Genomic DNA, 17,764 nt, shown 5'->3' with positions numbered 1-17,764 from the left:
GGCGGCAAAGCTGGCAAGGGTAGAGTACTAACATCGATTTTATCCAGAGTTGAAGAAGATAATTCGTCGTTTTGAGATTCTCGTGTTATGGAGTCTTTAGTCAAATGACTATCATCCGATTGTGCTTCACTAGAGTCGAGGCAAGAGTAATCTTGTCTTTGTAAAGGCGGTCGACGTGTTTCACTTTCTTGCGAGAGAGATGATTGCAGGGTATTGATTAAAGGTACTATAGGTGAAGAACTAAAAAGAGAAAGAAGAGAATTTGAAAAATTAGTAAATTTTCAAAAAACTGTTTAGCAATTTTCTTAAATTATTTAAATATTTTATTGCAAATTAATTTAAACTTGTAGGTTTAACTTAAACTTAACTTTTATATAATTTAATCGATTTTTTTTTTTTTTTTCTAAAAACAAATAATTGTTAAATGTATTTATGTTGGCCTTTTCTCTGCTATTGTTGTTATTTATTTTTTCATTTTTCTCTCATTTTGTGGTCTTTTTTGTTGGGTGATTGTAATACGAGAGAAGTGCAAATTCATGTTTATTTCGAATCGATAAACCTAAAAACTAGTCCATTATATTTATACTCAACTCAAAATACAATATGATAAAAAAAAACTTGTATTGTGATACATCATTTTTAGAATTCTGCTTAAATGAATTACTTTTTTATTATATTTTTCTGATTTTTTTGATATTGAAATTTCATTGAATTTTAAATACAGTTTTTTTTTTTTGTTTGTTATCCTATTGGTCTTAATCCCTATGATTACGAATGCCAGAAAAAAAAATATTTAATTTTTTGTTGTTGTTTTTTTTTACTCAATGTTTATGTTACTGACAGACTATTTTGTTGTTAAGTTTAAAAAATAATCCATATGTGTATTAGGGCGTTTTTTACTTTTCTTCGAATTTCCAGGACTGCGGCTCGCATTAATCAGATATTGGTTATATAAATTAAATTTGAAAATATGAGATTGATTGGGGTTATCACGTGTTGTGTTACCCCTAAAGTTCAACAACGGAGGTAGATAGGATGGGTACCGGATGAGTAACTGAACGGATGGGTAACTGACGAATTCAAAACCGGTCGATGAATCGAGGTACGAATATAAACAATAGTGAGAGATTCCTCTCTACTAATATCTGGTGATTCCGAAAGCGGCAGTGCAAGAAGCCTCCTTAATTGAGTAAGTCCGAGGTGGGACACACAGGTCTACCAGTACAACTATAGGAAATTGGGCGACCGGAAACAGACGAATGTAGAGCTTGCTGGAATAATTTATCAGGTATTGCCAGGCTTTCTTTAAAATTACAACACCATTTCCAATTGTATTTCAGGACAATCTAATTGTATTTCAGAAATTATTTAGTTAGTTAGTTAGTTAGTTAGTTAGTTAGCTAGTTAGTTAGTTAGTTAGTTAGTTAGTTAGTTAGTTAGTTAGTTAGTTAGTTAGTTTAGTTAGTTAGTTAGTTAGTTAGTTGTTTTTTTTTTTTTTTTTTTTTTTTTTTTTGTTAGTTAGTTTAGTTCGTTAGTTAGTTGTTAGTTCGTTAGTTAGTTTTAGTTAGTTAGTTTCGTTCGTTAGTTAGTTTCGTTAGTTAGTTAGTTCGTTCGTTCGTTCGTTCGTTCGTTCGTTTAGTTCGTTCGTTCGTTAGTTCGTTCGTTCGTTCGTTCGTTCGTTCTTTTTTAGTTCGTTCGTTCGTTCGTTCGTTTCGTTCGTTCTTCGTTATTCGTTCGTTTCGTTAGTAGTTCGTTTCGTTCGTTCGTTAGTTTCGTTAGTTCGTAGTTCGTTCGTTCGTTCGTTCGTTCGTTCGTTCTTTCGTTTTTTAGTTCGTTAGTTCGTGTTCGTGTTGTTCGTTTCGTTCGTTTTTGTTCGTAGTTCGTTCGTTCGTTCGTTAGTTTTTTAGTTAGTAGTTCGTTCGTTATTTAGTTAGTTCGTTCGTTTTCTTCGTTCGTTCGTTCGTTTCGTTCGTTCGTTTCGTTTCTTTCGTTCGTTCGTTCGTTCGTTCGTTCGTTCGTTCGTTCTTCGTTCGTTCGTGTTCGTTCGTTCGTTCTTGTTCGTTCGTCGTTCGTTCGTTCGTTTCGTTCGTTAGTTCGTTCTTAGTTAGTTCGTTCGTTCGTTCGTTCGTTCGTTCGTTCGTTTTCGTTCGTTCGTTCGTTTCGTTCGTTCGTTCGTTCGTTCGTTCGTTTCGTTCGTTCTTTCGTTCGTTCGTTCGTTCGTCTTCGTTCGTTCGTTCGTCGTTCGTTCGTTCTTCGTTCGTTCGTTCGTTCGTTAGTTCGTTCGTTCGTTCAGTTCGTTCGTTCGTTCGTTCGTTTCGTTCGTTCGTTCGTTCGTTCCGTTCGTTCGTTCGTTCGTTCGTTAGTTCGTTCGTTCGTTCGTTTCGTTCGTTGTCGTTCGTTCGTTCGTTCGTTCGTTCGTTCGTTCGTTCGTTCGTTCGTTCGTTCTTTCGTTCGTTCGTTCGTTCGTTTCGTTCGTTCGTTCGTTCGTTCGTTTTCGTTCGTTCGTTCTTTCGCGTTCGTTGTTCGTTCGTTCGTTCGTTCGTTTCGTTCGTTTGTCGTTCGTTCGTTCGTTCGTTCGTTCTTCGTTCGTTCGTTCGTTCGTTCGTTCGTTCGTTGTTCGTTCGTTCGTTCGTTCTTCGTTCGTTGTTCGTTCGTTCGTTCGTTCGTTCGTTTCGTTCGTTCTTGTTCGTTTTTCGTTCGTTCGTTCGTTCTTTCGTTCGTTCGTTTCGTTCGTTCGTTCGTTCGTTCGTTGTCGTTCGTTCGTTCGTTCGTTCGTTCGTTCGTTCGTTCGTTCGTTCGTTCGTTTCGTTCGTTCGTTCGTTCGTTCTTCGTTCGTTCGTTCGTTCGTTCGTTCGTTCGTTCGTTCGTTCTTCGTTTTCGTTCGTTTTTCGTTCTTGTTCGTTGTTCGTTCGTTCGTTCGTTCGTTCGTTCGTTCGTTTCGTTCGTTCGTTCGTTCGTTCTTTTCGTTCGTTCGTTCTTCGTTGTCGTTCGTTCGTTCGTTCGTTCGTTCGTTCGTTCGTTCGTTGTTCGTTCGTTCGGTTTCGTTTTCTTCGTTCGTTTCGTTCTTTCGTTCGTTCGTTCGTTCGTTCTTGTTCGTTCGTTCGTTCGTTCGTTCGTTCGTTCGTTCGTTCGTTCGTTCTCGTTCGTTCGTTCGTTCGTTCGTTCGTTCGTTCGTTCGTTCGTTCGTTCGTTCGTTCGTTCGTTTCGTTCGTTCGTTCGTTCGTTCGTTCGTTCGTTCGTTCGTTTTCGTTTCGTTCGTTTCGTTCGTCGTTCGTTCGTTCGTTCGTTCGTTCGTTCGTTCGTTCGTTCGTTCGTTCGTTCGTTCGTTCGTTCGTTCGTTCGTTCGTTCGTTCGTTCGTTCGTTCGTTGTTTCGTTCGTTCGTTCGTTCGTTCGTTCGTTCGTTCGTTCGTTTCGTTCGTTCGTTCGTTCGTTGTTCGTTTTCGTTTTCGTTCCCTCTTGTTCGTTCGTCTTTGCTTCGTTCGTTTTTTTCGTTAGTTCGTTAGTTCTTCCTAGTTCGTCTTTTCGTTCGTTTAGTTAGTTCTTTTTTTTGTTTTGTCCCTATGTTCCGTTGTCTGTCTATTGTATTACATTTACTATTTTTTTTTTTTTTTGTTGTTCATACTTTATGAATCCTTTCATTTTATTAAAGCCCGTGCATAGACTACTCTATATGATGTACATATTTATCTTTATATGACTGAGTTTTTAAATATTCAAATTATTGTTATTTAAAGAAATTTAAATAACATTTTGCAGACCATACAATTATTCTTATGTAAAATTTGTCACAATAAGCATCAAAAAAAAAAAAAAAAAAAAAAAAACAACAAATACTAAAAATGTTCTAACAAAAATTTAATTCTATGATGCTCAATAACATCAGTTATTATTTCTTTTGACTGAAGTGTAAATTTATAATGTCAAATATTTACAAAAGTAATTGAGCTAAAAATTATTAAAAATTTTACATAATAATTTCATAAAATATTTAACCTTTCTATTTTTGTAATTTACAATACAAATTATTTTGTATCTCACAAAGACCCCCATGTATGCAACAAATATTTAACATTTAAGCTTTAAAATATTCACATCATCATATTCACCTCTAATTTCGAGAATAACATTATGGTTTGTAAATGAATTTGATTAATTTTAGAATAAATTGATTTGCATTTAATGTTTGCTTTTGTAAACCTCAGGACCAACTCCTTCTAGGTGGTGATGAAGTGATGGTTTTCTAATATAATTAAAGATAAATGTAAAATAAGTGAATTACGAATATTTATTGATAAAGGCTTTAATTTCGAAAAAAATTTAAATGAAAAAAATTTATAAAAAATTTCTATAAGGAAAGAACATAACATAATATAAAAACATATTTTAAATAAGTTTCTATAGAAAAATTTCTGTACAAAAAAAAAAAAAAAAAGATTTTTCGAAATTTTTTTTTATATAATTATTAGATTATTTTGCTAACTAACTAACTAACTAACTACTAACTAACTAACTAACTAACTACTAACTAACTAACTAACTAACTAACTAACTAACTACAACTAACTAACTAACTAACTACTAACTACTAAACTAACTACTACTAACTAACTAACTAACTAACTAACTAACTAACTAACTAACTAACTAACTAACTAACTAACTAACTAACTAACTAACTAACTACCTAACTAACTAACAACTAACCTAACTAACTACTAACTAACTAACTACTAACTAACTAACTAACTAACTAACTACTACTAACTAACTAACTAACTAACTAACTACTAACTAACTAACTAACTAACTACTAACTAACTAACTAACTAACTAACTAACTACTAACTAACTAACTAACTAACTAACTAACTAACTAACTAACTAACTAACTAACTAACTACCTAACTAACTAACTAACTAACTAACTAACTAACTACAACTAACTAACTAACTAACTAACTAACTACTAACTAACTACTAACTAACTAACTAACTAACTAACTAACTAACTAACTAACTAACTAACTAACTACTAACTAACTAACTAACTACTACTAATAACTAACTAACTAACTAACTACCTACTAACTAACTAACTAACTACTAACTAACTAACTACTACTAACTAACTAACTAACAACTAACTAACTAATACGAACTACTAACTAACTAACTAACTACTAAGTAACTAACTAACTAACTAACTAACTAACTAACTAACTAACTAACTAACTACTAACTAAGTAACTAACTAACTAACTAAGTACTAACTACTAACTAACTTACTAACTAAGTACTAACTAACTAGTAACTAACTAACTAAGTAACTAACTAACTAACACAACAAACTAACTAACTAACTAAGTAACTAACTAACTAACTACTACTACTAACTAACTAACTAACTAACTAACTAACTAACTAACTAACTAACTAACTAACTAACTAACTAACTAACTAACTAACTAACTAACTAACTAACTAACTAACTAACTAACTAACTACTAACTAACTAACTACTAACTATCTAACTACTAACTATCTAACTAAAAAAAATTTATAAGGAATTTTATCAAACATTTTTATATAAAAATGAAGATTTTTATAGACTTGCTATTAAAATTAAAACTTTTTATAAAAGGAAAATTTATGAAATATTTTGTATGAAAAGAAAATTTAGCAAAAATTTTCTGAAAATGAAAATTTATCGTAAATTTTCTAAAAATGAAAATTTATCGTAAATTTTCTAAAAATGAAAATTTATCGTAAATATTTTCTATAAAAAAATTATAGAAAATTTTCTTTAAAAAGTTAAATTAATCAAAAATTTTTTATAAAAAGAAAATTAGTCGAAAATTTTTTAAAACATAATTTTATTTTTTGTAAATTTTCTATAAAATGAAAAAATTTATCAAAAATTTTTTATAAAAAAGAAAAAAAAAAAAAATTATTCAAAATTAAACAAAATTGCACTATGGGTTTCCAATGAATGAAAAACATGCAGAACACTTTAACTGATTTTGACAAGCTGTCGTAGAAATTAGATCGAAATATCTTGGGAATAATATTATTCCAAAGATTACATTACTCAGGAAGACTGTTTGTTTCAATCTAACCCAATCAGTTAGCCTTCTAAATAGTTCTATATAACGACACTTTAACTTCATATCATGTTAAATAGTGTGAAAATTTAACTAACTTAACAGCTTATTTCAAACTATAAACATAACTTTTAGTTTTTAAACATAAACTTTAAGCAAAATAAGTTTTGTTTAAATGCAACACAAAATGTGTGTGGCTGAACTGACAAGACAGTTTAAAGTCAAAGCAAATGTGTTTGAATTCCGGTCGAGAAATAACATGTAAACCAACATAAATACATGCAGCTATTAGGGATTATCACAGTTCAGTACATTCTATGATTTCTTTTAATAGATTTAAAATAAAGCCGCCATAAGATATGCTATACAAATAATATTTTGCTAAGCAACTAAAAATATGCAATTGTTTTATTTTGTCGAGTACTTTTCTTGGCGCTGATACTTATGCTATACATATGTATGTTAAACTGTGACTCCTTTAAATAGGTTGTGCTTATTTTCTATTTTATCTGCCAGAATAAATACAACCCTAACAGTGTTTTAGTAATCAAAGACACAACTCTCTAAGTGTTAATTTCATTTGTTCTCTTTACTCCTCTAAAGAGTAAGGAGAATATTTGTAGAAGATTTAATGACTACATTACAAACTACATATATGTAGATACTTGTAAAATTTTTGATTTTAAAGAAGATAAGTTCATTTTCGCTTTAAAATGCCTTAAAATATGTGTTAAAAATTTAAACTTAAATATTTGTTTTGTAAATTAATTTTTATTATTTTATTTATTACCTATTTCATTTACATAAAAATGTTTGTGATTTTTATTAAATTTTGTTTATTTTCTTTTTGCTGTTATTGCATAATTTAAATGAAATGTACATAAAATAATTATAATATATTTGTAAAAAAAATTAAATAATCTATTTTTAAGCCACTTATAATTTGAAAACATTATGGTGCTATTGATATAAATATTTAATATTTAAATACAAAAATTTTTGTAATTAATTGCAATAATTAAAACAAAGGATTTTTTTTTAATAAATTGTAATTTAAATATTGTACTTAAGTATTTAAGGTAAATCTTTGTAAAAGTTATATTATTTTTAGTTAAAGGGATGCATAATCTATATTTATAAAAGAGTAGCGTTACTAACTGACTGGTGATTTTGGTACCTTTTTGGCCCTTTATAACTTTTGAACTAATAAACAAAATAAAATTTTTGTAAATATTTTGAATATATCTCCCAAAATTAGGAGATACCTGTTTCGTATTTTTTTTTTTTTTTTAATTCAGTCCTTTTTGGGTGTAAAAGGGAGAAAACTGTATTTTTGGTATTTTTTTTAGCACATTAAGAAAATTTTTTAGATTTATTCAAGTATTCCTATTAAATAGCGGACTAACTCTGTAATATTTGTTGAAACTAAATTTTTGCTATTTCACTGGGGAAAAAAGTACCAAAAAGGGGGACAAATTTAATTTTATTCAAACTCATTGAGCCAATTTTTATAAAATTTGAAAAACTACTTTATTTACTCACACAAAATAAGCTATTGGTATATTATTTTGAAATTCGATTACTAAGGCCTATATAGGACCAAATTCGAGTAAATTGTTTGGTACTTTTTGAAAGCACAATTTTTCTGGAACAAATGAATACAGTTTTTAATCATTTGAGTTTAATATGTGATATATAGTTTTAAATACGGAAGATTTTGTTAATTCTCAAAAATGTATATTTCTCAGCGAAAAGGGGAAAATTTGTACTATTTTTCACTATTTTCCACTGAGGTAGAATTTATTCCACTTTTGGTACTGTTTCTTTCTTCAAATTATACTCTTTGTATGTTCTATAATATGAAACCAAACCACATGATTATTAAACATACATGGTCCTCATTGAATAAGAGTCTTTAAGAGGGAAATTTTTAGTACTTTTTATCTCATAAATGGTACTTTTTAAATTTTCTAAAATATTCAACCTAGGAACATAAATTTTAACATACATGATCTTGACTGAATAATAGTCTGTAAGTGGGAACTCTTTGGTACTTTTCCATTCCTCAAATGGTACCTTTTGGATTCTCTGAATGAGAATTTATTCACGTAATATTGAACGTAAAAAACTGAAACATTAAAAAAATTTTAATCAATTTTAATTTTCTATAAAAGTTAAAAAAATTTTTTATGCATTTAATTTTGATTAGGGTAGCGAAGCACTCAGGGTATGCTAGTTTTTTAATAATTCGTTGAGAGAATTTCTTTAGGTATATGAAAATTAAAATTTGTGCTTTTTTAAGTAACGTTTTTATAAGAAAATTTTCAAAAATTCTCTTTTTTCAGAAAGCTTTTGAAATTTCTCTTCTTTATAGAAAACTAAAATCTTTTTCTTTTTTAAATAAATTTTCTTAAAATTTCTCTTTTTTATAAAAAATCATCGAAAAAATTATAATTTTTTATAGAATATTTTATGAAAATTTTAGTTTTTATAGAAACCTTTCTAAGATATTTCTATTTTTCTAAAATTTTTCTGACACTTTCTCTTTTTATAGAAAAATTTCTGAAAATTTGTATTTTTATAAAAAAATTTGTGGAAAATTTTCCTTTTTTTATAGATTTTTTTTTTTTTTTTTGAAATGTTCTCTTTTATATAGAAGCTTTTTAAATTTTATAGAAATTTTTCTAAAACTTCTGAAATATTTTTTTTTTTTTTTTTTTATACACAATTATATTTTTTTATAAAAACAAGTAGGAAAGTATAGTCGGGCATGGCCGACCATATGATACCCTACACCACTGAGTATGTTAAAAATGTGGATTATTTTTAATAACAAAGTATTTAAGTTGTTTACCTTAATTCCGAAATATTTTAACAATTTGTTGAAAAAAGTGATTTTCTAAAAGAGGGGTTATATGGGGGCAAGGGTAAATATGGGCCTATCCTTATAAATTTTGGTACATGGCTTTACGTTAATATTAGAGTTATGTATGCTGGATTTCATCGTGATACTAGTGTTTATTAGTGAATTATTGACCTCCAAGTCATTTTCTGAAGGTGACTTTGTATGGGGGCTAGGGTCAAATAAAGTCCGATAGTTACGAAAATTGGTAGTATTATTAAGACGTATTTAGAACTAATTTTTGCCGATTTTTGTAGAGATACTACAATATTTAACATAAATATAAACTCAAGAGACCCTTTCGGGCGGTAGGGTTGTATGGGAGCTAGGTCAAATAATGGACCAATTTCAACCATTTTTAATAGGCTTCATCGTTGGGCCGAAAAACACGTATGGTCCAAATTTCATCAAAATATCTTGAAAATTGCGACCTGTACCTTGCGCACAAGATTTACATGGATAGCCAGCCGGACAGACGGATGGACGGACATGGCTTAATCGACTCAGTAAGTAATTCTGAATCGCTCGATACACTTTGGTGGTGTAGGGTATACAAATTTTAAAAATCTCCTTTTTTATATAAATTTTTAAGAAAATTATATTTGTTTTTTAAAAATTCCCATTTTTGAATTTTTTTGGAAGAAAACTTTCGAAAAATTATCTTTTTTACAGAATTTTTTTAAAGAAAATTTTCTAAAATTCCTTCCCTTTATACAAAATTATTGAAGATTTCTCCATTTATATAAATTTCTTTTTATTTCTCTTTTTTTAATAGAAAATTTTTCTTTTTTAAAGAAAATTTTTCTTTTTTTAAAGAAAATTTTCGGAAAACTTCTCTTTTTTTATAGAAAATTTTCGGAAAATTTATCCTTTTTTATATAAAATTTTTGAAAAATTTCTCTTATTTTTTAAAGAAAATTTTCTGAATTTTCGCAAATTTTCCCTTTTTTTCTATAGAAAATTTTCGGAAATAATCTCTTTTTTTATAGAAGTTTTTTTTTATTATAGAAAATTTTAGGAAATTTTCTCTTTTTTGTATAGAAAATTTTCTCTTTTTTTATATAAAATTTTCGGATTTTTTTTATAGAAAATTTTCGGAAATTTTTTTTATACATAATTTTTATTTTTTTTTTTTATAGAAAATTTTCGGAACTTTTTTTAAAAAATGTTTTTGGAAATTTCTCTTTTTTCTATAGAAAATTTTCGGAAACTTTCTCTTTTTTCTATAGAAAATTTTCTCTTTTTTAAAGAATTCTCTTTTTTCTATAGAAAATTCTCTTTTTTCCATAGAAAATTCTCTTTTTTCCATAGAAAATTCTCTTTTTTCCATAGAAAATTATATTTTTTCTATAGAAAATTCTCTTTTTTCTAATGAAAATTCTGTTTTTTCTATAGAAAATTTTCGGAAATTTTCTCTTTTCTTTATAACGAATTTTCGGAAATTATCTCTTTTTCCTATAGAAAATTTCTCTTTTTTTTATAGAAAATTTTCGACATGTTTTTATACAAAATTTTTGGATTTTTTTTTTTTATAGAAAGTTTACGGAAATTTTCCTATTTTTTAAAGAAAATTTCTCTTTTTTTATAGAAAATTTTCGGAAAATTTATCTTTTTATAGAAAATGTACGGAAGAAGATTCTCTTTTTATATACAAAATGTCGGACATTTTCTATTTTAACAGAAAATTTTCGGATTTTTTTTTAATAAAAAATGCCTTTTTATAGAAAATTTTCACAAAATATCCTTCTTTATAGAAAATTTATCTTGTATTAAGAAAATTTTCGAATTTTTTTTTTTTAAATAAAATTTTCGAAAATTTCTCATTTTATAGAAATTTTTGTGAAAATGTCTCTTTTTTATAGAAAATTTTCTAAAAATTCCTCTTTATATAGGAAATTTGTCTTTTATAGAGAATTTTTATTTTTTTTTTTTTACTTTTTCCTTTTTTATCGAAAATTTTCTGAAAGTCTTGCTTTTTGATAGAAAATTTTCAAAAATTTGTATTTTTTCATATTTTTTTGGTTTTTTTATAGAAAATTTTCTAAAATTCTTTTTTTTTCAAAATATTTTAGAAAATTCTCTTTTTTATAGAAAGTGATAAAAACTTATCAAAAATTCGTCTTTTTTTAAATTTATTAATTGTTTTTAATTTTTAACAAATTTTCTACTTTTGTATGAAATCTTAGGAACTTAAAGATGTTTTCATCTCTACTGTTTCTAAAATTCCTTTAAACTTCTGCGACCACACTGTAGATAAGTAGTTGAATGTGTAACTGATAGATTTGACAAACAGTTTTAAAAGTTTTAGCCTCTAAAAAACACATTCACATTCACACGATAAGAGAAAATACTCAAAATATTTAAATCAACGCTCATTGATGACATTTCTGTGTAAAGTTAAATCTTCCTCCAAAAAAAAAAATTATAATAGAAAAAAATAGAAACACAACAAAAGTACAAAACAATTCATTCATGTACATGAAAAAGTACTCTGACTGGCGGAAATGTTCATGTTTTTTTTTTTCATTTCGATTTTGAAATATTTTTGGTTGAAAAACTTTCAAGTAAACATACCAGGCTTAGAGTGAAATTGTTCCAGCGTAAAGTAAAGTGGTGGCGATGATGATGATGATGATAATATTTTGATGCAGGATGATAATACTGTGTATGTGTGTGTATGCCACAGTAGGAAATGATGGCTGCAGTAAAACTGTTCAAATGTCAGGTTTAGGTGAAAATAGTAAATGTACTTGTATGTGTCTAACACACACATACATACACACTTATAATTCTAGGTAAATAATATGAACAAAACCAAAAAAAGTTCAAACAAAAAAACAAGTAAGAAAGTATAGTCGGGCGTGGCCGACCATATGATACCCTACACCAGTTATGAATATTAAATGTGATTTATTTTTCATAATAAAGCATTTATCTTCAATATTCCCTTGTTCCGATACATTTAAGCAATTTATGGATGAAAAACTAATTTTCTGAAAGAGGCTTTATATGGGGGATAGGGGCAAATATGGACCAAACCCGATATATGAATATATTTATATTTACATAATATTTTATTGTGCTGAATTTCATCGCGATATTTGTGTTTATAAGTTAATTTGGGACATTCAAGTAATTTTCTGGAGGGGACTTTGTATGGGAGCTAGGGTCAAATGGGGCCCGATCTTTATGAAATTTGGCAGGGTCATCAAGACTTCTATAAAACTTAGTTGTGCCGTATTTTATCGATATATCTGTATATTTAACATAATTATGAGCTCAGAAGCCCTTTTCGGGGGGTTCTGTTCTATGGGGGCTAGGTGAAATAATGGACCGATTTTGACCATTTTCAATAGGCTTCGTCCTTGGGTCAAATAAAACGTGCGTGCCAAATTTCATCCAATTATCTTGAAAATTGCGACCTGTAGCTTGCGCACAAGGTTTACATGGACAGCCAGCCAGCCAGCCAGACGGACGGACGGACATAGCTTAATCGACTCAGAAAACGATTCTAAGCCGATTGGTATACTTTAAGGTGGGTCTAGGACGAATATTTTTGTATGTTACAAACATCAGCACAAATCCAATATACCCTCCCCACTAAAGTGGTGTAGGGTATAATTACGGATTTTTTGTAGCATAAATAGTTACACATTAGGGTCAAACAGAATGATATGTGTAGACTGAAAACTGAATAATTTATTAATTTTTTTAGTCAAAAGTTCAGGGAACTTTTGGCGTTTACATAAGTATTGTTGCAACTGTCGGCTCGAAAATAATTTGGGAAGATATAAATCTAAGAAATAAATATTTCTATAATAAGGATTCATTTTGGAAAAATTTCCATAAAAAGTTTAATTTCTCATAGAAGTATAAATTTCTAAAATTTTCTATAATTTCCCAAAATCTTTTATATCTTTTTTTACACAACTTTTGAAATCCTCCTAATATTTAATTTCATTTACCTTTAATGTGTGGAACCTATGTAAAGAATAATATTCGTTCTCATATGTATGTGAATAATACATATAATATTATTATGTTTTTTTCTTTTCGTCCTTATAGTCTAGTGTCAATGACATTTTCTCTGAATGAAAGAAACCTTGTCGCAGCATCGCATCTCCAACAAACTACTACAGTATTTTCACTATTTTCTGTTTTTCAATTTTAACAATGGATTTGAGGGTTTAGAATGGCAACGACAACTACTATTATGACTTTTGATACCTTTAGTTTTTTTTTTCTTTCCCTTTTTAGTTGTTTGTCATTTATTTACAAATACTGAGATGTTGATGATTTTGTCTGTTAAAGTTGTAAAGATTTTAAAGATTTAAGGAAAAATATAAATAATGTATAATGTACAAGATATAATATCTTGTTCAATGCTTTCGCTTGGAAATGTTATATTTTATTAATGATTGAGAATTTTCTAAATATAACCTGATATAAGAATGTTTGTAACACCCTACAAATCGGCAAAAAATAATGTTTATGTTGATTTTAAATCGATGTCTGAAAAAATCAAAAAATTTTCAAAAAAGGGGGAAATATTGGATAATTGACAAAAACACAATTTTCGAATATTTTCTATAAATCATTCGAAAAATCTCTAGTAAAACGAAAAATCTTGAAAAATTTTCTATAAAAAAAAAAAAAAAAATTCAAAATTGTTCTATAGAAAAATGAAATATTTCGAAATATTAAAAAGAGAACTTTTTCCAAAATTTGCTATAGAAAAGAGAAATTCTCAATAAGAAAAGAGAACTTTTGAAAAATTTCTATAAAAAGAATAATTTTCTCTAAAATCTCTATAAAAATGATAAATTCCGAAAATTTTCTATCAAAAAGAAAAGTTTTCCGAAAATTTCCGATAATTTTCTAAAAAAGAAGAGAAATTTTCCTATAATTTTCTATAAAAAAGTAATTTTCCGAAATTTTTTTATTAAAAAAGAAAAGTTTTCCGAATACTTTCTATAAAAAAAAGAGAAATTTTAGAAATTTGTTTATAAAAAAATAGAAATTTTAGAAATTTTTCTATAAAAAAAGAGAAATTCCAAAAATTTTCTATAAAAAAGAGAAATTTTCCGAAAATTTTCGGAAAAAAAAATTTTTTTCTATAGAAAATTTTCAGAAAATTTTTTTCCGAAAATTTTATATAGAAAAAAGAGAAATCTTCTATAGAAAAAAAGAAATTTTCCGAAAATTTTCGGAAAAAAAATTTTTTCTATAGAAAATTTTCTGAAAATTTTTTTCCGAAAATTTTATATAGAAAAAAGAGAAATCTTCTATAGAAAAAAAAAAAATTTTCGAAAATTTTCTATAAAAAAAGAGACATCTTGAGAAGATTTCTATTGAAAAAAGAAAAATTTTCCGAAGATTTTCTATAAAAAAAGAGAAATTTTGCGAAGATTTTTTATAAAAAAAAAAATTTTGCGAAAATTTTCTTTAAAAAAATGAGTAATGTTCGGAATATTTTCTATAAAAAAAGATAAATGTTCCGAAAATTTTCTATAAAAAAAGAGAAATTTTCTGAAAAGTTTCTTTAAAAAAATATAAATTTTCCGAAAATTTTCTTTAAGAAAAATAAAATTTCCGAAAATTTTCTATAAAAAAGATAAACTTTCCGAAAAATTTCTATAAAAAAGAGAAACATTCCGCAAATTTTCTATAAAAAATTTTTTTATAAAAAAGAGAGATTTTCCGAAAATTTTCTATAAAAAAAATAAAATTTCCGAAAATTTTCTATAAAAAAAAATAAAATTTCCGAAACTTTTCTATAAAAAAAGATAAATTTTTCGAAAATTTTCTATAAAAATAGAAATTTTCCGAAAATTTTCTATAAAAACAGAAATTTTCTATAAAAACAGAAATTTTCTATAAAAAGAGAAATTTTCCGAAAATTTTCTATAAAAAGAGAAATTTTCCGAAAATTTTCTATAAAAAGAGAAATTTTCCGAAAATTTTCTATAAAAAGAGAAATTTTCCGAAAATTTTCTATAAAAAGAGAAATTTTCCGAAAATTTTCTATAAAAAGAGAAATTTTCCGAAAATTTTCTATAAAAAGAGAAATTTTCCGAAAATTTTCTATAAAAAGAGAAATTTTCCGAAAATTTTCTATAAAAAGAGAAATTTTCTCGAAAATTTTCTATAAAAAGAGAAATTTTCCGAAAATTTTCTTTAAGAAAAATAAAATTTCCGAAAATTTTCTATAAAAAAGATAAACTTTCCGAAAAATTTCTATAAAAAAGAGAAACATTCCGCAAATTTTCTATAAAAAATTTTTTTATAAAAAAGAGAGATTTTCCGAAAATTTTCTATAAAAAAAATAAAATTTCCGAAAATTTTCTATAAAAAAAAATAAAATTTCCGAAACTTTTCTATAAAAAAAGATAAATTTTTCGAAAATTTTCTATAAAAAGAGAAATTTTCCGAAAATTTTCTATAAAAATAGAAATTTTCCGAAAATTTTCTATAAAAACAGAAATTTTCTATAAAAACAGAAAATTTCTATAAAAAGAGAAATTTTCCGAAAATTTTCTATAAAAAGAGAAATTTTCCGAAAATTTTCTATAAAAAGAGAAATTTTCCGAAAATTTTCTATAAAAAGAGAAATTTTCCGAAAATTTTCTATAAAAGAGAAATTTTCCGAAAATTTTCTATAAAAAGAGAAATTTTCCGAAAATTTTCTATAAAAAGAGAAATTTTCCGAAAATTTTCTATAAAAAGAGAAATTTTCCGAAAATTTTCTATAAAAAGAGAAATTTTCCGAAAATTTTCTATAAAAAGAGAAATTTTCTCGAAAATTTTCTATAAAAAGAGAAATTTTCCGAAAATTTTCTATAAAAAGAGAAATTTTCCGAAAATTTTCTATAAAAAGAGAAATTTTCCGAAAATTTTCTATAAAAAGAGAAATTTTCCGAAAATTTTCTATAAAAAGAGAAATTTTCCGAAAATTTTCTATAAAAAGAGAAATTTTCCGAAAATTTTCTATAAAAAGTGAAATTTTCCGAAAATTTTCTATAAAAAGAGAAATTTTCCGAAAATTTTCTATAAAAAGAGAAATTTTCCGAAAATTTTCTATAAAAAGAGAAATTTTCCGAAAATTTTCTATAAAAAGAGAAATTTTCCGAAAATTTTCTATAAAAAGTGAAATTTTCCGAAAATTTTCTATAAAAAGAGAAATTTTCCGAAAATTTTCTATAAAAAGAGAAATTTTCCGAAAATTTTCTATAAAAAGAGAAATTTTCCGAAAATTTTCTATAAAAAGAGAAATTTTCCGAAAATTTTCTATAAAAAGAGAAATTTTCCGAAAATTCTCTATAAAAAGAGAAATTTTCCGAAAATTTTCTATAAAAAGAGAAATTTTCCGAAAATTTTCTATAAAAAAGAGAAATTTTCAGAATATTTTCTATTAAAAAGAGAAATTTTCCGAAAATTTTCTATAAAAAAGAGAAATTTTTCTAAAATGTTCTATAGAAAAAAAAAAAGAAATTTTCCGAAAATTTTTTATAAAAAAAAAAAAATTTTCTATGAAAAAAGAAAAATTTTCGAAAATTTTTTATAAAAAAGAGACATTTTTTGAAAATTTTCTATAAAAAGAGAAATTTTCTGAAAATTTCCTATAAAAAGAGAAATTTTCCAAAAATTTTCTATAAAAAGATAAATTTTCTATAAAAAAAGAGAAATTTTCCGAAAAATTTCTATAAAAAATAGACATTTTCTGAAAATTTTCTTTAAAAAGAGAAACTTTTGAAAATTTTCAATAAAAAGAAGAACTTTTGAACGATTTTCTATCAAAAATTTTTAATAAAGAAGAAAAATTTTTGAAAATTTTCCATTAAAATAAATTTTAGATCTATATAAAAGAAATTTTCTATAAAAAAACAAATTTTTAAAAATTTCTATAAAAGAGAGAAAATATAAGAGAGAAATTATTTCTACATAAATATAGTCACTTATTATTCTGTAGTAGTTATTGCAGGCTCTCATAGCAAATAAGTTTTCTTAGCCTACTTATAGGTGTTGGCTAAAATTCAATTCATTTAATGTGTATATTTCTAATGGTATTGATTACTCTTCAATGTTTATTAGGACAAATTAATCTTGTCATAGTGAAATAAAACATACTCATGACATTAAATTTGTGGTTTTACAGTTTGTAAAGATTAAAAGCTTGTGGTTGCAGGCAGTTTTAACAAGGGGTAATACGACTCCAATTCAAGAGGAAAGAAATCTGAGAGACAAAATTTGTTAACAAAGAAACAAAAATACAATTTTACGAAAGATAAGTTTACAATAGAAGTAATAAGGCTCTTCAAAAATTTTCTTTTTAAATTAAATTTAAAAAAATTCTTTAAATAAATATAATAAAAAAAATCCTAAACATTTCTTTCAAAACCACTAAAAATCCTTAAAAACTCTTTACAGTAAATAAAATTTTATAAATGCTACTACAATATAAACAAACTGCTTGAGGCAAGAAATATTTTTTAAGCTCAATTTACTTCCTTCATTTTTGTTCTCATCCTTAAACATTTTTCTCTTCGTAATATCAAAAATAAATACATATTTTTAAAAACCTTAAATATGTTGCCTACATTTATGGGTTTGTTATTTTGTATTGTAAAATTTACATAAAAAGAAGCATATCTTTAGGGGCTTATGGTACAATTTGCCACTGTTTTATGCACGCATTCATACATATTTTTTCTATGTTTGAATTTTCACATACACACTCAATGAATGGGATTTTTAAAACAA

General features: G+C 26.2%; 1 protein-coding gene across 1 annotated transcript in view; it reads right to left on the bottom strand.

The window, feature by feature from the left end:
* Positions 1-17,764, bottom strand: part of LOC119605321 — a 219,630-nt gene that overhangs the window by 15,327 nt on the left and 186,539 nt on the right. Inside the window, 1 exon segment of the mRNA XM_037958348.1 lies at positions 2-240. Within this exon segment, the coding sequence (XP_037814276.1) occupies positions 2-240 (239 nt within the window).

This window comes from Lucilia sericata, unplaced genomic scaffold (assembly GCF_015586225.1).
Source record: "Lucilia sericata isolate MDLA Ls3-8-SP2 unplaced genomic scaffold, ASM1558622v1 Contig000475F_arrow, whole genome shotgun sequence".
NCBI lineage: Eukaryota > Metazoa > Arthropoda > Insecta > Diptera > Calliphoridae > Lucilia > Lucilia sericata.
This window is presented reverse-complemented; position numbering and strand designations above follow the sequence as displayed.